This window comes from Anabrus simplex, chromosome 1 (genome assembly GCF_040414725.1).
Source record: "Anabrus simplex isolate iqAnaSimp1 chromosome 1, ASM4041472v1, whole genome shotgun sequence".
Taxonomy (NCBI): domain Eukaryota; kingdom Metazoa; phylum Arthropoda; class Insecta; order Orthoptera; family Tettigoniidae; genus Anabrus; species Anabrus simplex.
Window position 1 is genome coordinate 1,059,743,710 of NC_090265.1, and position 22,161 is coordinate 1,059,765,870.

General features: G+C 38.6%; 1 protein-coding gene across 1 annotated transcript in view; it reads right to left on the reverse strand.

Moving 5' to 3' along the window:
* Positions 1-12,036: 12,036 nt before the first annotated feature.
* Positions 12,037-22,161, reverse strand: part of muc (dihydrolipoamide S-acetyltransferase muc) — a 63,013-nt gene continuing 52,888 nt past the window's right edge. Inside the window, exon 9 of the mRNA XM_067137107.2 lies at positions 12,037-14,180. Coding sequence (XP_066993208.1) covers positions 14,051-14,180 — 130 coding nt within the window. The 3' untranslated portion in view covers positions 12,037-14,050. The remainder of the gene's footprint in view (positions 14,181-22,161) is intronic.

A 22,161-nucleotide genomic window follows, 5' to 3' on the forward strand; every position in this document is an offset into this window, starting at 1 on the left:
ATTAAGACTGGTTTGATGTAGTACAAGGAGAGCTGCACAGCCTTGGAAGCTACAGTTGTAGTTTTTCCTCTTGCTTTCAGCTGTGCAGCAGTATCAACTGCACCAAACCATGTTAAATAAAATTACATATGGAGGCCATTACAGTCAGTCACACAGACTGCTTACCATTGCAACTTCTAAAGACTGCTACCCTCTTTAGACAGACCATTCATTAGGTTCATCAATGGATAACCATAACATATAGTAGCACCTACAGCTTGGCTATCAGATTTAGCAAGACACACAAGCCTCCCCACCATGCCAAGGCTGCAGGGTCCACTGTGGTGGCAGTCATCATTAATATCTATCAGTTCATAAGAGGAATGTTTGAAATAAATCACTCGGTTTGCTTCTTTATATTTCCACAGTTTTGAAATGAATGATTACCAATGTTTAGGAAAACTACTTGCACAATCAAAGAACTCCAAACTTACAAAAAAAAAACAATGTTGAGTAGCTTTTCCCCATGCCAAAGTCTGGCACAACTAGACCAATGTTGAGTAAAGGTTACTTGATCAAATGTATAAGATTCTTTAATAAAACAAATATAAATTCATTTATAGTAAACTTAATGTCTGTTCCTGAATAAAAATATTAGTTTTGGGTTTATGCCAAGCAAATAACTGCACTCCTCGACTTATTGCAAAGAGCTATGGTTCCTACCTCAGCAGAAATTATGGCTGTTCATTTCAAAAGGCTTAAAGTATTGTAGATATTAAGGAGTTTAAACATGATGATTAGAGCCTAGATTTTCATGCAAAGGCATGTTTTTAAATAATCTAATTACAATCCTCAAATTTTGCCAATATTCGTTTTATGACTTTAATATTCTGAATAACCGTTCTTTTTCCGTGCATGTTTGCATGTTTTGGCCTTTTTACGAGAAAATATATGCATAATGCATATTTTGAAGATTCTGGATTTAATAGCGAATATCTGGACGTTTATATTGTATAACATGACTTTTCTTCTAACTTGGCGCATTTATAATGTTAAGCTGCATGATAGTGTCTTTTATGAATGTTGATTTGCAGAATTTGGGACCGTTTTACCGCATTATATGTATTATTGAGAGACGGATAGAAATAGAATGTATTCATGGCATTCTACCTGACAACCAAAGTTAGTACATACCATACAAATCCTACAATCCAAGCACTTTCTTATCTGTTGCTTGAGTAAACGTTGACATAAGCCGGAAGGCCTAGTGCTGACTGCTGTAATTCTTAGAAATACGGTATCCTAGTATAAACTGCTATAAACTGAGCCTAAATTGTGCATTACTAAATGACAGCTCATGTTTTTCGTCTATGTTAGACGAACAGAACAAAACTTGTATCACATTTCTGTGACGCTGCGTTACTGAGATAGTGGCTTAAAAACTTTGGTTTTGTACTGAACCCTCTTCCGTTGTTATCCTGAAATTCCCTAACCGGAAATCTCACTCGTCACACGTATCAGGCCAAAATGATTCAAAGAAAGAAGGCAGTTGGGAAGCAGGGCGCACGCTGCAGATTGCAGTTTTGTGTTGGACTGTGTTGTTAAGTGGTGTTGTCATGCAGCCTGTTAAAAGTGCAAGAAGAGACCTCGTGTCAAAATGGATTGAAGGAAAGTAATTCCTATGAACGGATGGCGATGTAGTTTATTGTGATTGTTGCAATAAAGATGTAAGTACCAGTGCTTTCTTTTACTTATCTTTAATAGCTTATTTTCTTTTAAATATTTATACTAGGCAGTAGCCCACTTTATTTAAATTTTACTATTTCTGGAAAATGCACACGTAAAAAGAACGACACGTTTCGTTTGCAGATTAATAAATGTTCAAAAATGTTTCAAGTATATCAACATATAAGTTCCATTTCACAGACTGCCAAAATGAAACAACGAAAGGAAACCAAAACAGAATGTGTCCAAACACTTATTACCACACCACCAGCTATGCCAGGCTCAAAGCCATTTTTTATTTATTTATGTGATGCTCCAGTGGGGGCAAATATACCTCTTGAAAAACAGGCAAACCCCGTATTGAAATAGTTTATAGAGAAGTATACGAAACATGATATCCCAGATCCAACAACCTGAAGAAAAATATCTTCCAATTTCATATGCACAGGTACAGAAAAGCAGGTTTTTATTCATTTATTTATGCTACTTCTATATATATAAAATAAGAGTTTTGTCTGTACATTGCTCAGAATTTGAAAAAAATAGTATTTCTGTATCAGTCATGTCCACAGTAACAAGGAAATGCACTTTTTACTTTTCCGCAACTTCTGTCTGTCTGTATGTATGTACACGCATCACTAGAAAACGGCCAAAGAGAATTTAATGAAAATCGATATGCAAAGTCGCGGAATAAGTCGCTACAATCTAGGCCATAAATAATTTTATTCACACTGATAGAAATGGTAGTTTAGGGGAAGGCCTAAAATTTAATTGTCAAATATTTATGTTTTTTGTAGTCATATCTTAATAAAAATTGGTATGCAAAGTCATGGAATACGTCGCTACAATCCAGGCTATAAATAATTTTATTCACGCTGAGTGAAATGGTAGTTTAGGGGAAAGCCTAAAATTTAATTTTAAATATTTACGTTATTAGTGGTCCTACTTCATTGAAAATTGGTATGCAAAGTCGGAGAATTAGCCACTACAATTTAAGCTGTAAATAATTTTATTTACGCTGAGTGAAATAGTAGGTTAGGGGAAGGCCTAAAATTTATTTCTCAAATATTTATATTATTAGTTGTCGTATCGATAAATACTACATAACCAAAGTTATATAGAATTAAATTTTCGACCATTTGTCTTATACATTTTTATCATACCGGCTATGATAACACAGATATTCATGAATTTGTGTTTTTGTTGCTAAGTCCATAGCAACGCCGAGCCACGAGAAAATGGGTTAACAGAATTTAATGAAAATCGGTATATAGAGTCGGGGAATAAGAAACTACAGTCTAAGCTATGAACAATTTTATTCATCTTGGATGAAATTGTAGTTTAGGGGAAGGCGCCTAAATAGAATTTTTTAAATATCAATGTTATTAGTCCCATCAAAAAGTACTATATAAAAAGTTATAGAGAATAGAATTTCCGATCATTGATCTTTTATTCAGTTTTACCGTACCAACTATGATAAGAGTGGTACGGTATTTCAGAGTCGGAATAAAACGAAATGTGAAGGCCTACAATATAGAAAGCGCATAACATTGATCAACAATAACATTACATTGACCATTGTTTGTTGTGATGTTCTTTGTCTCTTATGCAGCCTCTTTAACTCCGATAGATGGGATTACTGCTGCGTACCGAGTATAACAGCCTGACTGAATACTGGCGGGAAATAGCCGGGGAGTTAGAAAACTTTCTTCTTTAGCATGCCATTCCTCTGGTTCATTCATTTTCTGATACAGGTGGTACGTAACACACTGGTTCATCATAGTATTTCAGTTATTCGATCCCTACTCTGACGCGCTGTTTTGATTGAGCAGTGTGCATACTTAAGGCAGAGCCTCACTTAGTGGTGGTGGTAGCAGTAGTAGTAGTAGCAGTAGTAGTAGTAGTAGTATGGCCTGGTCGAGAATAACAATTTAGGCCTATTCCAAATTATAGCATCACAATATTTTCTAAATAACTCAAAATTCAACCCTGAAAAGAGTCGTTTCTTAAGAAAAGCTTCTCTCTCTTCACTTTTATTAAATTTTACATTCAATTTATTCCAAATTAGCAGTGAAGAGGAGGTTTCTCCTCTGGCTTGAAGGAAAAAATTTGCCTTCAATTCAGATAGGTTTTTCCGCCGACAGTGTAGGGAACTGATATTTTCCGACTCTTCGGGTACTCCTAGGAAACAGATTAGTAATTAGGCATAGCTTTTTGCCCTGCAAGTCTCCACTATTCGACCCTCTCCTGCCGAAGAAAGCCGAAGAGTGTTCACGTATCACGGCTGTCTGCGGCTTTGTCATTCCAGCTCTGGAACTTTGGACTGCTAGATCGGCAGCGTATTCCTGTTCGTTAAAAGTGAGAAAATGTGTGGTGTTTCATTTGAACGAGTATTTCATAATATGAAAGCATTGCTTTTAATCTCACCATTCCTACTGACGTCATTGTAATGTATGTTCATTTCAGTTGGGAAAACCACTAAGACAGTCTTTCTGAGGATGTAAAAAGGCATTATAATGAAAACATCCCAACCTGATTGTGACTGATGGTATGCAATTGGGTCTACCATTACAGTGAAAATTCCCTAACTCAGTCTTCATATGTTTGGTGACTTCCCGTCGCGTTTCTAGGGTAACGTTAAGAGCTATACAATTAAATACAATCTTGCTCACAATGTGTACACTACCTAACCTAGAATTCTGTATACAATGTAGAATTCCGTAGCGAAGCACGGGTACCTCAGCTAGTTCTAAATGTTTTCAATAATATTATTTGGAAATGTAGAATTAATTTTTGAAAAGAGGTAACCTCAAACTTGCTTTGTTTAATTTACATGAACAGTATTTTATGATTTCGCCAAGTAGGTTTTATTTAATTTTTTTAGGTGAAATTCAAAACGACTTGAGAGATTCGAGCATATGGGCTTCTGTGGACGAAACTACAGACTCGGCAGATCGATATGTTGCCAATTTAATAGTTGGGTGAGAATGGACCTGGTAAAGCTCATTTTGTGTGCTGCAAATTTCTACAAAAAACAAACAATTCTTCAGCTGCAAAGTTCAATGAAGGAATGTGTGAGTAGTCGCATTAATTTTAGTAAATGATCATACAAAATTATGTACATCGTGTTTTAAAATTTTAATGAATTCTTATGCCTATTGCTCACGGTAAAATGTTTCGTAAAATTTATTGTACAATTAATTTTATAAAAATTTGGTGAAAGCAAGTTGTGTTGCTCACGGTAAAATTATTTTATAAAATCCGTGGAAGCATCAGGATGGCCATCTATGAACTTGCTTCTAAACTGAGATGTGTATGTGTTGCCATCTATCGATAAATTTTTAAACTGATAATCAGCTGTTCAACTTACAGTGTGTTTGAGAGTATGGCTCCAACAAACAAAGCAAAACTTGCTGCTTTACCTGTAATTATATGTTGTAGGCCTACAGTGGTAAAAAGGAAGAAAAGAAATGCCAGGAAATGCTGGACTCGAGATTCAATCAATCAATCAATACTGATCTGCATTTAGGGCAGTCGCCCAGGTGGCAGATTCCCTATCTGTTGCTTTCCTAGCCTCTTCCTAAATGATTTCAAAGAAATTGGAAATTTATTGAACGTCTTCCTTGGTAAGTTATTCCAATCCCTAACTCCTCTTCCTATAAATGAATATTTGCCCCAGTTTGTCCTCTTGAATTCCAACTTTATCTTCATATTGTGATCTTTCGTACTTTTATAAACGCCATTCAAACTTATTCGTCTACTAAAGTCATTCCACGCCAACTCTCCACTGACAGCTCGGAACATACCACTTACATGTAATAAATATCAAAAAAAAAATTGAGATGGTCCATAGTGATCCTATTTGAAACTGTTCTTCAACTTCTATTCACCATCTTCATATCCTCAACGTGTTCTACAACGTCACCATATGCACCTGACTTTCGTCTTTTATCTTCAAGATCATGATTAACTTCGGATCTCTCGATTAACTTTGACTTTTATTCTCTCTTCTTTACTTTGATTATATACGATTTTTCGTTTCGTCTAATTATAACTGCCAGACTATCAACTTTACTTTTATGCAATCTTACTACTTGTTGTATAACAATCTGTTGTTTTATCCATTGTACTTATTTTAGCAGCCTTCTAATGTTAATGTTGTTAATACTTCCACTATTATATCTCTTCACATTGTATTATCAAACCATCATTGTTATTTTTAATGTTATTTTACTTCAAATCTCTTCAAGATTTTAAAATTCATTTCATCACTACATGTTATTTAGACGCTTATTTTTAATTTAAGGTTAAGACTATGGCTGATGATGCCTTCAGGGAAGGCGAAACATGTCCCACTATTAGCTAACAAATTTATGTAAATCATCCAAGACGATTTTGTATTGATTAGGTGGTCTAATAAATAACTTAATGTTATTATTTCAATCAAACATACCACTTAGTCGAGCAGCTCTTCTTCTTTCTCTCAATTCTTCCCAACCCAAACATTGCAACATTTTTGTAACGCTACTCTTTTGTCGGAAATCACCCAGAACAAATCGAGCTGCTTTTCTTTGGATTTTTTCCAGTTCTTGAATCAGGTAATCCTGGTGAGGGTCCCATACACTGGAACCATACTCTAGTTGGGGTCTTACCAGAGACTTATATGCCCTCTCCTTTACATCCTTACTACAACCCCTAAACACCCTCATAACCATGTGCAGAGATCTGTACCCTTTATTTACAATCCCATTTATGTGATTACCCCAATGAAGATCTTTCCTTATATCAACACCTAGATACTTACAATCATCCCCAAAAGGATCAAAAGAAGAGAAGAAGGTAGAGGATTGCTGTCTTTGGTCGAAAATTAGTTGAGGTTAGAAGACCAGCATTCATATAGGAATTAGGCGATTGTTTTTTCTGCCTCTCTTCTTGCATTTCTGTTGTAGTAAAGTGGCGTTTTAACTTCGTACAAACACAGATATTTGAAGGGTCAGGGGAAAAAACCAGGCAAGTCACTTTTTCATCGAAATTGAGATATTGTTACAGTCTGCTTCAGAGTGATCATGCGCATCTATTGAGAGGTCAGAAAAAAAAAACAACAACAACAACAGGTGAGTCAGGAGAAATTAGCACTCAAAGTTTCGCTGTTAGTGGTAAGAACTAGGGAAGTCGAGCTCAAAGGTTGCTTTTTCTCAAGTTGTACAAATATTGACTCTCCTGCATTTTTCCCCTGACCCTTCATTTCTGGTATATGTCAAGTGAAACACTAACAGCTTCCTTAGTCCACCTGGATCCTGCAATTCTGTTTGTTTACAATCGAGCTTCACAATCTTCTCACGACGTAGCGCCAGTATCATCTTGATGTCAGCTTCGCTGATTGGTTCGTTTCGTAAAATTAATTTTACGGAATAGAACACGTCCTATTTTATGAAAAATTTTATCAAAGGTTTTATAAAACTTGAATTTGACCGTGAGCAACAGAAATTTTATAAAATTAAATTATTGTACAATAAATTTGACAGAAAATTTTACCGTGAGCAACAGGCATTATACTTTTACTGATATTTCAGGAATTTTGTGGCCAAATAATTTAGATGAGGAAAGGGTTCTGCTACTGTTGAGTGATGCTGCGCCATATATAGTGAAGGCTGGAAAATTTCTTAAAATATTTTACACCAATTTGAAGCACATTACATGTTTAGACCATGTGCTGCATCATGTGGCAGAAACAATATGTATGAAGCATGAGAACGTGAATACACTGATTTCTTCCATAAAGAAGATAAATAAATGCATAAAATATAAATACAGTAGAGTCTCGATTATCCGACCTAAACGGGACCTGGAGTACGTCGGATCACCGAAAATGTCGGATAATACAGAATAACATTGAAAATGAACTGAAACAAACAGGAAGGCTATACTGTATTACTATGTTTTACGGTACTCTATTTTAAATTCAATTGTGCAGTAGATGCAGTACTGAACGAAAACATTCCAAATGTCTTATGAAAAGAAACTTGTCAATAATGTCTGCCGATTCATGTTTTCTTGTTGCGAGATCCCGCCATCGACGATAATCCTTCACTGTGAGTCATCGTTTTCTCCTTTTGCCTCCTTCTTCTTCATCCTTATTTTCGTTAGCATTCACAAAACCAATGATATAAGGGTCAGTTAGTTCAAACAGCTGATCTTGTGCACACTACTTACTCACATCTTGAGTCGTAGCATCGTCACAGCCAGGAATGCAATTCACTAAGGGAACAATGTTTTCCACGTCTTCTTGTACCACCTCCTCTCGATGTTCAAACTCACTCAACAATATGTTCCATGACTTTCTAAGGTCGTCGTTTCAACTTTTTCCCAAGACTTCGCTATCCAGTATGTCACGTCTTTCATGTTGTTTCGATTTGATTTTTCTATCATGTCCTTGCCATTGACCATTTCTCTATCAGGAATGAAAAGAGTTTCCTCTTCAATGTTTCCAGTACACCTTGGTCCATTGGCGGCATAATGACGTCACGTTAGGAGGGAGGAACATGACTTTGATGTCACCATTTCTAAGTTGCTCATCATTTGGGTGTGATGGAGCGTTGTCTAGTAGAAGAAGAGCTTTTCTAGGGAGATTGATTGAAGCTAGAAATGCTTCTACATCTGGAACAAACTGTGTAAAGAACAGTCTTTTAAGAAGTCATCAGACATCCAGGCAGCCTTCTGATTCATGTAATGGACTGGAAGAGCATTAATGGAAATATTTTTAAATGCCCTAGGCTTCTTTGCTTTACTGATCATAAGCAATTTTACTTTTAAGTTCCCAGTAATATTACTACAGGAAAGAACAGTAACTTTTTCCTTACTACGTTGTAGCCAGGTGCAGACGTCTTGGCTTGGGCTGCGAGAGTTTTGATGGCAGCATCTTGAAATTCAGCCCAGTCTCATCACAATTAAAATTCTGATCACCGGTTAATCTTTCAGCAAGAATTATTTCTTGAAATTCCTTTTTAAATTTCACAATCTCATTGGATTTAGCTGGCAGTTTTTCTCCTCAGATATTAAGCTGCCCAATGCCGTACCGTTTTTTCCAGCGATCAAGCCACCCGGGCACTGGCAGTAAAATTAGGGTCCCCTTCATTAAACTTCTTCTGGAAATACACTGCCATTTGTTGCAGAACGGGGCCAGATGACAAGCCCTTTTCCAGGTTTTGAGCCAACCAAAGAAATAGTGCTTCACTTGCTTTTTCGTACTCGCATTTTTCATCATTAAAAAAAAAAAAATTCAGTGCATCACTTGTTACTCTGGTAGAGCACTACTTTTCAATTTCTTCCCTCTTATGTTTCCATTCTCCCTTTGTAACACATCCAACACCATAATCTGAAGCCACTTTTGAAGAGTTTCCCCTTTGTCCAGTCTCTTTAACCCACTCAACTTGTCTCCCACAGACACAATCACTTTCTTCTGTTTACTTGCCATACTCACAGAGGATATTAATACTATAACATCCGCGCCCAACCAATACTACACTGAACAATCCTACCGCATGACTGCCAGTGCTTGTCCCATGGTCGCACCCTCCACACAGGGTGTCCCAAAATTGCCTCCACCTAAAGTTCAAATTAAGCCTACCAGTGTCGGATAACGCAGAATGTCGGATAAGCGAAGGTCAGTTGAGCGAGACTCTACTGTAGTGTTGAACATTAAACTGTATTCTGAAAAGTGATAATTTGATATTGTAAACCATAAATTAACACAATATTTCCATATTAAAGATATTCCTGAAAGCTCCTGCTCATGTTGCTGCATACAGAGAGAGCTTGCCAGATTTGCCTTTGCCACCACAGCCTATTCCAACAAGATGGGGTACCTGGCTAAATGCTGCAACCTTTTATGGCAATAATTTCGAAGCAGTTAAGTTGGTAAAGGTTAAATGGCAATTGTTATGATTTTTTTGAATTTACCATAAATGAACTTAATGCCACTGATTAGGCACAATATCACTTAACTGAATTTTTTTGGTTTTAGGTCATAGACAGTTTTCCAGTAGACGACGCTGCTTGCATTAAAGATGCGCAAGTGGAATTCGGCAAAAGGAATGTGTAGCAAGACTTAATGTATATAAAATCAAATGTTGGCAAATTGCTTGCTGCGATAACGAAGTTGGAAACTACAGGTCTACCCCTTATCGAATCTTTGGCTGTTATTGAAGACATTCAAACGTGTCTGTAATAATTGCATGGAGAAGTAGCTGCAGCAGCTAGAGATAAGCTGAACAAAGTCATTCGTCAAATCCTGATTTGGAATTCATCAGGCTTATAAAAGATACACGAGGATTGGGGCAAAAGTCATGGCAACTATTTTTTTTCTTGTAGATATGTGAATGGATCACAAATGTATGTGTGTCGTGTGGAAGTTCTGCAGGCATAGTGTGTATGCAGAACAACAGATGGCTCAGTGATAGCTGGTAGTAGTGCAGCGAAGGCTGTGAAATCAGTCAGTTGGTGAGTGTCGTACGAGATGGTAGTAACCCCTGTTGAGCAGCGCACTTACATCAAAATAGCCGTTCTCTGAGGGAGAAATGCGATTGAATGTCACAGTGAATTAGTGGAAGCCCTTGGAAATAATGCCCTACCATACCGTACAGTAGCACGGTGGGTAGGAAAGTTTCAGCAAGGACGTGTGTCAACCAGTGATGAGCAACGTTCGGAACGACCTGTCAGTGTGCGGACCGACATGGCACGTGCCGTCATCGAGCAGCTCCTGGATGAAGACAGATGATGGACGCTACTGGAGTTAGAGGGGGCAAGTGGCATCGAGAAACGCACCATCCACAGGATATTGCATAATGAGCTGCAACTGCGCAAAATCGCATTGCGGTGGGTACCGCATGCACTGAAGGAAGTTCAAAGGTGGGTGCGCTATGCAATATGCTCCGACCACCTTGCACGCTGGCAACAGGACGGCGATCAATTCTTGTCATGAATAATCACCATCGATGAATTTTGGGCCAGGGCATACGACCCAGAACTGGAACGTCAGTCCGCGGAGTGGCGACATGCTGAATCACCAAAGAGGCAGAAGGTCCCTCAGAATCCTTCCCCAGTCAAACTGATGGTGATCGTCGTATATGACGTCAGGGGTGTCATTGTTTGCCACTTTGTTCCACATGGCAGAACAGTGACCGCACAGTACTACAGGGACTTCCTGGTACGACAGGTAAGATGTGGCGTTCGGGAGAAACGTCCGGATCTTGTGGACAGTGCAATAATCCTGCACGACAATGCAAAACCACATAAAGCAGAGTGTGTAGGGCAGCTACTGCGATGTTGGGGATGGGAAGAATTGGAGCACCCACCGTACTCTCCCGACATTTCACCCTGTGACTTTGATCTCATTCGAAAGATTGATGAAGATGATGATGCTTGTTGTTTTAAGGGGCCTAACATCGAAGAACATCGGCCCCATTCCAAAGATTAGGGAACCACTACGTGGTAGGCGGTTTGCAACACGAGAGGACATCGCTAATGCTGTGCACCAACAGGTGACCCGATTCACACATGGTGCAGCAAATGCTGAGGCAGATGGTATTCAGCGCCTCCCACATCGTTGGCAGCATGCGGTGTCAGTAGCAGGGGACTACTTTGAGGGTATTTAGGCCCAGGTTTGTCATGTCAACTTTATGTGTACTGTGTTGTCATTCTTTTGCACCGGGAAGGCCATTTTGCCCCGTATACTACCGTAATAAATTAGTGTGTTACGATTATAGTGCTATTCATTGTCCACACATGTAGTTAACTCCTTGTCACATTTTCCAATTGGACTGGTATCTTCAAGAAAAAGAAAAAAAAACATTTGCCATGACTTTTGCCCTAACCCCCATATTGTGTGGTGAAAATGCAAAAGATGTACAATTTGACCTCACTTTGTCCCAATGTCTTCATTTAAGTATGCACCTGTCACTTCTTGTGATGTAGAAAGATCATTTTCTGTGTTTAAAAATGTACTGACAGATAAACGGATGAGCTTAAGTGAAGACAATTTGGAGAAATTAGTTGTTGTATAATGTTTCAAAAGGAACCGAAAATGTAAGCATGTGAAAATCGTGATAGTGCATATTTTCCACTTTATTGTGCATGTTTTGCTATATGATAGTGCTTGAATGCATGCTTATTTTGAGATTTGATAGTGCATGGAAATCCAGGATCTAGTGATGATGTAATGTGGTTCCTCATAAGGTGCCGATTAATGGTACACTTACCTTACTTTCTGTAAAAATTTCACTGAGATTGGTTAATATTTAGGTTTTAAAAATTCACACTGAAGTTACAAAAATCTTGCAGGAAAATGGATTTTAATAAGATTTTAGTAAATGAATGCTAGTTCAAGACATATACCCATTAAAATTTGCCAGCATTATATGTTTTCCCTTCTTGCTTTTGTACAGCTGCTTCTTGAATTTCAAGACCATGCTAGCCACTACTTCACACTATTTACACTAACAGAAATTACTATTTACACAATGAAACCCTGTGTTGCTGCTGCTCTCTGGCAGGCCCTTCTTCCGCTTTCACTACTACAATAATTACAAGCACTTTTTTCATGTTCACTATTATAGTATTCACAACTATATCAATAAACTATAACAACTAATATTGGCAGTCATTTATATAAACATAATACAACAGCTGTAAAGGAGAAGGGAAAAAGTAAAACTTTAATGAATTTCACACACAATAGAATGTTTGTTTACATAACTTGTGCAGTTCTTTTCTTTTTCCTTTTTTTCCCCCACTAGGAATCACTATATCTACGAAATGCAAAGGAGTAAATATTGGGACACAAAAGTGTGAAGATGGTCATGTTTGATGGCGATAGAAATAAAAAAATATCTTTGACAGCTGTCAATATCACTATTATTAAGTTGAAAGAAGATGTATGATCACAAATACTGTAAGTATAAAAGACAATGACCAAGAATACTGGTCGAAACCAGTACCAGTTATAATTAAGTAGGAATGTAAAACTTACATTTCTTATTTTAATAGTACTGAAATGTTGAATCATCATATATCTTCTTTCAACTTAATAGTGAACTCACTTCAATACGGAACACTATGAAATTCTTATCTCTTAATAGCTGCCGATATGCCATACCTCCTCATGCAGTCCATATTTCAATTATCTATTATCTTTTAGACATATTTGTAATTCGAATACAGCCTAATCATTCGAGGATCTAAGAGTAAGCACCCCAAAGATCTGAAATAGCCATTGAAATGTTTTTGAAAAAGTTTTTAAGTTTTTGGGTGGAATTTCCCCTTAATGGGATACAGTGTTCAAAAACACAACATCTTTGCAAATATAAGATTAATGCCATTTCTTGTCTGATCAAAATGCTTATTGAATCAACGAAGTGTAGGAGTTCCAATCATTCTGACAGACCCTAGATAACACTGTACTACCATAAACATACTCCCCACCCTTTTTCTTTTTACAGTAATGGAATGAAATATACAAAGGCAGAAGAGACAAGTGGGTTATTAAACACAAATGGTTGCATATTAAACCCAAAACAATGGTTCAGCCTTTTCAATTTATTTACCAAATGCAATGCCACATGATCTTATTTTGGGATGAAGCCAACTATCTGGACAGAAAAAACTGTAAAATCTATATACATATTTGTTAAAATTCATCAAAACAAATGAAATACTGGAAAGTAAAGTTCATATTTTTATACCAAAATTAGTCCATTCAGTTGAAATGTTACTGCATGACATACATTTGCCAATTCAATTACTGGTAATGCCTTAGCACTTCAAACCTAAGGTGTAAAGCTCTTTTAGCTTTCCTATGTGAAAGTGCTGGCTGGGCACATTAGAGAACGATCACAACAGCTGAGTAGAATTCAACTTGCTATTGAAACTGTACAGCAGATAAAAATAATCTCAAGATCATGAACAGGAACAACAGTTAGCTAAAATATTTAATTCCTTTGCAACATTTCAAAATATTTGACACTGAAGTTGCCTTGTAAAACCTAAATAAATAGATTTAAAAAATCTTTATATCAACGTGCACTCAAAATGAGAACATGTCACAGAAAACATAATTTGTACAAAGCAAATAACAACAGAATAAACTCTTGCCAACAGGCACTGTATATACAGTAAACAAGGATAAACAAATAGTGATACTGTACATGGTATTCATAAACTGCTTTCATTCTGAACACATCGGTACTACCACCACAGGCATCGCCATACTTGTAGTCTTGATGCACTCACAGCACCGAGTTCCATTACGGTCAATCCCGTGGAGACTAGATTAAATTGAGGAGTCAAATGACTACAGGAGCATTGTTTCAGGTTTCTCAATAAGTTGCTTAAAAGCTGAAAGCCACTGTGCACCTACAGCACCATCTACCACTCTGTGATCACAACTTAATGAAAAGGTGATGAAGTTCCCTTGACTGAATCTGAAAAGTAAAAAAGTTTATTAAAAACATAGTCAGCAAATCAGTAGAACAGAAATTTATGTATACTATAGAAACAGTAAATTTGTTACTTTACAACATTGCTCGATTATGTTACTTAATGCCCCCCCACAATATATGGGTAAAGTACAAACTGATAATGTCTGCAGTATAAAAATTAATTTCTCACAATTTCAATAGCGTAAGTAAGGTCAGTAGAAATAACAAACAACAAATCTATGAGAACAAACATGGGTCTGGTGGCCAATGAAGTAATTTTATGTGTACTAGTGGCTTGATAAATTTCACCATAATAGGTGCTATTTACTCCTGTATTGACTTATATAATCTCGTAAAAAATTATTTAAAATAGGATGCTGGATCCACATTGCCAATACACTTTATGTTAATCTTTTCACTGAAAACATTTCTCATGTTTTGAGAAAAACAATCGTTCTCTTCCTCAGCAACATCATCCTATTTGAAATAGTTTTTCATGAGATTATACTAGTGGCTTTTAGGGACAATTACCCCAATATATATGTCCAATAATGAACCAACTATATTGGTATTATAAGTTTACTCATTCGGAACAAATATTTCAGGTTCCCTATGGAAAATTACATCTTTATCATAAAATAACTATATCGGGAGACAAAGAGCTGTGTGCAGATTCAAGGAGGTAGATCAAACTGTTTTGAAATCAAGCGTGGAAACCAAAAAAGAGGTTGTCTATCACCACTTCTCTTCATTACTATAATGGATGAGATTATAAAAGCAGTGAAAATAAAGTACTGGACAACAAATGCACTTGTATTTGTTGATGATGTTATGGTATGGGGGGAGACAGAAGCAGAAGTTCAAACTAAACTAGATCTTTGGCAAGAAGAATTTGAAGAATGGGAATGATGATCAGCCGAACTAAAACCGTTGGTTTAGTGATGAGTCGAAATCCTGAAGCAGTCCACCTGCAAGTGCAAAATGAAGTAGACATTATGAATAACTTCAAATACTTAGGGAGCTTTGTTTCTTCTGACAATACCATAAACCAAGAATTAGGCAATAGAATACAAGCTGCATCAAATTCCTAGCACTCTGTTCGTCAATTACTTTGGGATGACTCATTTCCCCAAGCTTGCAAGCTCACGTAAAAAACATATCTTGTACCAATTCTAACATACAGACTTGAAGCAGCAACATTGACTAGATCTGCACAAAGTCGTCTACAGGCCAATGAAATGAAATTCCTTCGGTCATGTCTCCAAAAGACAAGGAGAGACAAAATAAAGAATGAAAGTATTCGGCAACAACTTGGATTGGATATGAGCCTGTTGGAAATCTTAGAATTAAACAGATTACAATGGTATGGACTTATGAGAAGGATGGCTCCAATTAGGACCCCAAGAGCACACTATGAAAGGAATGTTGTTGGTAAGAGGGCCAGAGGGAGGCCTCGTGATAGTTGGGAAAAGCAAATTTTCAAAGACCTTTCCAAATCTGATGGAAATTGGCAGCAAAAGGTAGAACATCAGCTCTGGATGGACAGGATGAACTGGAAGAGGCTCGTAAACCCGCACCCGGCTTGCTGGAGCAGAAAATAGATGATGATGAGGAGGAGCGTGCTTAACAGTAACAAGAGCAACAAGGGATAATTATTTGGTAAATAAATTACTGTGGATACATCAAGCTGGCCCCATGGTGTAAGGGTAGCGTGCTTACCTCTTACCCGGAGGCCCTGGGTTCGATTCTGAGCCATGTCAGGGATTTTTACTTGGACTCTGAGGGCTGGTTCGAGGCCCACTCAGCCTAAATGAGGAGCTATCTGATGGTGAGATAGCAGCCCCAGTCATGCTGACCACATGACACCTCATAATTTGCAGGCCTTCAGGGCTATAGTGCCATGGGGTTGGTTTTTTTTTTTTGGTGGATACGTTAGGAAATGTGAATAAGAGATGAAATGTTTTGTGCATTCACTCATGATTGCTAATGAAGCTAATGTCTCATGAACGTGACACTAGAAAACAGAGAAGGCATGGACGTGATAACTAGAGCCCGGACTATATGTAATTACATATTCTGTTCCCATATATGTAGCTACAAGAAAAGCTATAATGTCCGTAAATCATACTAAAAGGACTATTATTCCAGGAGTTTAAAGTTCACATATCTCGATGCATAATAAATATTACATATGTTAAATATTTTGAAGGATATTGCACATTTGAAAGAAAACAACATTTTTTTTCACCAATTTTTAATTAAATACTTGAAAACAGTAAAGCCTGTACATCTCTAACATCTAATAATAATAATAATTTAAAGTGAAGTATTCTGTCAAAGAATCACATCTTTCAGCTCTGTTGATGGTTTGTACATCCCTTAAGAAGTAATGGTACAGTGTGAAGGGTGGGTCAATGACATGTCACAGCCACTATGGAGAAAGACACAAGGTGAAAGTTACCCTGTGGCTGGGATGCCCGCTTGGCAAAAACAACCTAGGAAAGAAAACACTTGCTCGAACCATATTCTGACTCTCAGTTAACGAATCGCAATGCCACCAGTTGCATCCAAACCAGTGTCAAAGTTAAAGATTGGATTTCAATTGATGAAGCCTTTAAAAGTGACTGTAAAATCGTGCCAAGCAGAGTCTGTGACAAACATGTTGGGTGCTCCATGAATTCACAATTAGAACAGCATTTAAAAACGGATCTTCATGTGAGAAATAAAAACACTTGCTCCATCGAAAGAACAAGTTCTTCTTACACAAGGGGTGCTGGAAGTTTCTTAGTCTTCTACCAGTAAAATTAATAAAGATTTGTGCATGGCAATGGTCGCTGGAAACATACCATGGTATAAACTTGGAGTGCTGAAGTTTCAAGGATTCCTACGCAAATATTGCAACTTCACTATTCTGGATGAATCAACACTCCGAAAAAACTACTTGAACTCCCGCTACATTGACACGATAGGGGCAGCACCGTTACTATCTGAGGGTTGGTATCTGTAGTTGTAATATGGCTATATTCGGTAGTGTTGTTCTCTGAAGCCAAAAACTTAAGTGTCTTGCATTATTGTTAAGTGAAAGTGAAAAGCATGCTATTTTTTATTGTATTAATTTATTTAGTGTAAATATAGTGCCGAGTTATAAAACTTACAAACATACCGAGGAGGAAAAAATGCCTACTTGCTTCGTTCCAGGCTGTAGGTTTGGCTATAAAAGTACAAAAGGTACTTCTTCAAACCACCTAAAAATGAAGCAGAATTTTTAAAATGGGAAAAGGCGATTCCCAGAAAAGACAAGAAAGCTTTCTGATAAGTGTTATGTGTGCGATTCACATTTTTCTGATGAGTTTATTGCTAAATCAGATGCCTTTGTAATACAAGGCGAACATGTAGAAATTCCTAGAGAATCGGAAACTGAAAACTGGCGCTGTCCCTCATTATTCCCCAATTTGCCACAATATCTCACGAAACAATTAAACACACGAAAACACAAACTCAGAGGAATTTGAAGACAGTGAACAGACAGAAACGTTCACTAGGGAATTAAATATCCTAATAATATTAAATACGTCTACACCACCAGGGGCTCTTTATAAAGATTCAATAGGGCATCAAACAATAAAATGGGGAGATAACCTCAGTGGGAAGAATAATACTTTTGCTTCTTAAAGAACTCTTGAATCCCTAAGAGTAACAACTGAGAGCACCGTATGTGTCCGGGTATTTATGGAATAATGGATTCTGATATGTGCTCACAGCTGAATTTATTCAAGATCCAGAATGGCACTTTGTGACGACTACCCTTCAACAATAGTTTTTCTGAATTTACACATGTTGCAGACTATTTATATCCCAAACAAACTTGCCCTGTCATCGGGTAGTAATTGTGAGCCCAAATTTAAACTGATATTGGCTTCATTCGTCAATCAAATGAGAACACTGGTTAAGAAGACAGAAGAGACAAATAAGGCTGTAGTAGAACATACACAAAATAGAATAAGGCAAGCACTGGACTTCACTGAGAACATGGATGAACTCTTACCGGACTGGGAGAACAATTTAGGTCTAATTAACAGTGATAGCCGCAATCTTGCAAAGGAGTGTTTGATTTATTATCTAGGAGGACATATAGTATGCAATGTATCCAAGGTCACGAAATGTCATGAATGTGTCAGCCTGCTTCACGGAAAGCCTACAGAAGAAATACTTGCCGATCCCTCATATTTATTAGGGACTATAGCAATAAATACAGTATTGACAGCACTTTCCTCAAACATCATTCAAGAGCAGTTTATAATGTGTTCGTGCAAGTTGAAGTGTAGTGGAACAAGAACTCTCCTGTGAACATAGTTTATGGGGCGATATATTTTACGCCCTCCCCCACGGTCTGGTACCTTGACGTGGTGGGGAGGCTTGCGTGCCTCAGTGATCCCGAGAGCGATGCCGGCGGGAGCTTTGGCTCCTGGCAGGGTCTCCCTTGCCGGTAAGGTCGAGGACGAGGGGCCAGACTAAATGACAGACCTTCAGCTGTAGGTCCTGAAGGAAGAAAATCTTTGTGTCAGGGAGTAGGGAATGAGAACACCATCAGTCCTGAAGTCGCAGCATGGCAGGGGCAGAGGCCAAAAGAGGGCAGCCCCCTCACTGCCCTATAGGCACTGTGGGCCTATATCTCACATGCCCGAAATAACTCCCATGAAAAGTCAAAACGAGAGATACACCGGACTGCTGAACCCGATGGCAACATGGCGAGGAAAAAGGATTATGAGATATGGAACATGGAATATAAGAGGATTAGCTGGAAAGGAGAATGAATTAGTGGCAGAATTCGAGAGAGCAAGACTTGTAGTGCTGGCACTGACAGAGACAAAAAAGAAAGGTCAAGGGGTGGATACAATGGTGAACGATCATGTGCTCATTTATAGTGGAGTTAGCATCAGATTAAGGGCCAAATTAGGAGTAGCACTACTGATCCACAAGAACAGAAACAAGATTCAGGAATGGAAATTCCACACGGATAAAATTCTAACGGTCAGCATACGATTAGATCCAGAGATGGAGCTGATGACATTTATTGTGGTTTACGGAGTGAACGACGATGTAAGAAAGGAGGAGAAGGATAGGTTCCATGAAGAGCTACAGAATGTGGTAGATGACACTCGAGGGGAAATCATTGTATTAGGAGATCTCAACGGCAGAGTCTGAAACCAGCCAGAGGGAAGTGGCGGAGCTGTTGGCCGGCATGGTGAGCCTGTGGTTAACAACAATGGTGAGAGGATTGTTGATTTCTGCGTTGCCAATAATCTTGTCGCAGTGAACACCATGTTCCCGCATAAGATGATACATATGTACACGAGGGAGGAACCCAGCCGAGATGAGCGCTCCATCATAGATTATGTGTTAGTGAAGAGATCACCTCCAGAAGGTGACAGATTGTCGAGTATACCGTGGCTATGAAATGACCATTTTCTCTTGATAACAACAATGGAGACAACAGCAAAGGTACAGAGGAAACAACCTAAGAACAAGAAGCAAGAAAATATTAAGGTGTACAAGTTACGAGAGAACAGGGAGGTACAGGAGCAGTTCACACAGGAAGTGGAGGAGGAGTGTCAGAGGATAGAGGAGAGGATCGAGGAAATGGACCTGGAGGGAAAGTGGAACATGTTCAAGAAGATACTATTAGAAGTGGCAAGTAAAGTATGTGGAACAACAAAGGTCGGGGAGTACAAGAAAAGAACAAGCTGGTGGAATGATGATATCAAGGAAGAAGTAAGAAAGAAAAAGGAAATGTGGAAGAAATACTTAAGAAGCAAGGATGCTGAGGACCATGAGATGTATAAGGAACAAAGAAGAAAGGTTAAAGACCTAGTGAAAACAGTGAAAAGACAGTCTTGGGAATGGAGAAAAATTATAAAGAGAACCAGAAGCTGTTCTATAGAGCATTGAAAAACATGAGAAAGGAGAAACAATGCCCTCTAAAGTTTATAAAAGATAAGGAAGGGAAAATCTTAACAGAAGAGAAAGAAATAATGGAGAGATGGAAAGAATATTTTAATGATTTACTGAATGGAAATGAGAATGAAGACAGCCCATGGTCAAGTGAGGAAAGAGAGCAGACGGGGGGAGAAGGAGAATAAGAAGAAGGAGAGGACTTAAGGATAAATGAAATGCAGTTGGCTATTAAACAACTCAAGAATGGGAAGGCCCAAGGACATGATGGAATTGCCCCAGAAATGATTAAGAACTTGGGAAAGAAAGCAGAAAACTTTCTATTCAAGATTATGGTGGAGGCCTGGAGAACAAAAAAGGTACCTAGAGATTGGGAAGTAGCAGTCATCGTTCCCATCTTTAAGAAAGGAGACAATCGAGAGTGCAGTAATCACCGTGACATATCCTTGTTATCAGTGCCTGGGAAGGTCTTCTCAAAGATCCTGGAGACTAGATTAAGAAAGGAGGTAGAGGCTAAACTTGAAGAAGCACAGTGTGGCTTCCGCTCAAATAGAAGCACGCAAGATCTCATATTTACTGTTAGGATGGCCAGTGCAAAGCTACTGGAAAAGAACAAGACCCTTCATGCTGCCTTTATTGACCTGAAACAGGCATTTGACAGAGTCCCGAGGTCCAAACTCGGAGTTAGCAAGTCACTTTGCAGTTCAATCATGAGTCTGTATAAGAACTGTCGGAATTACGCGCAGACAGGAAATGTGAGGTCAGCAGAGTTCACTACGAGACAAGGAGTCCGGCAGGGCTGCAGTCTTAGCCCTCTTCTTTTCATCATATACCTCGACCATATTATGAAGCTGTGTCATGAGAGAATCAAGAAATTGACGGTCGGAAATTATCTCATGCGACCAGTACGATTTTCTGACCTGACATTTGCTGATGACCTGATTGTTGTTGCCTACAGCAAACAAAACCTGCAGCACAACATCAATGTATGGGTGGAAGAGCTTAAGGAAAAAGGTATGGAGGTGAATGTGGACAAGACAAAGACTATGGTTATCAGCAGGAATGAGGAGAGACACTGTATCATAGTCGATAGTAAACCATTAGAGCAAGTCACCAAGTTCAAGTATCTTGGCTCAATCATCAGCTCAGATGGGAAGATGGAGGAGGAAATAACAGAAAAAATAGGAACAGCAGGGCGCTTGTTTAATGCCATCCGAACAAACTTCCTCAACAAGAAGGAGATCTCAAAGGGCACAAAATTAGCCGTTTACAAATCCACTTTTATTCCCACATTGACCTATGGCTGCGAATCCTGGGTGCTAACAGAAAGAACCAAGAGCAGAATCCAGGTGGGCAGAGATGAGGTACCTCCGGAAAGTAGAGGACAAAACCAGGAGAGACAGGATCAGGAATACAGCCATCCGGAAAGTATTGAATATGAAGCCACTGGAGAAAACCATCCAAGAATATCAATTGAGATGGTTTGGCCATGTCCACCGAATGTCGACAGACCGCTTGCCGAGGTTAATGAGGGAGGTGAGAGTGGAAGGAACGAAGGCTCAAGGAAGACCACGGAAGATATGGGAGGAGGGGATTAGAGAAGCACTGCAGGAGAGGAGACTCTCGGTACGAGAGGCCGTTGCCATTACCGGAGATAGGAGTAGATGGAGATCTCTCGTATCCTCGACAACTCATGGTACAAGAGGACTGGATTAAGTAAGTAAGTAAGTAAGTATATTTTATGCCAGGCTGAGTGGCTCAGACGGTTGAGGCGTTGCCCTTCTGACCCCAACTTGGCAGGTTCGATCCAGGCTCAGTCTGGTGGTATTTGAAAGTGCTCAAATACGTCAGCCTCGTGTCGGTAGATTTACTGGCACATAAAAGAACTCCTGCGGGACTGAATTCCGGCACCTAGGCGTCTCCGAAAACCGTAAAATATATTTTACGAGTATGTGGACAGTTTGCACAGTATCACTATTAATTCAAAAGAATTAGGATGCTGCGATGACCATGTTGCGGACATTATCCCTAA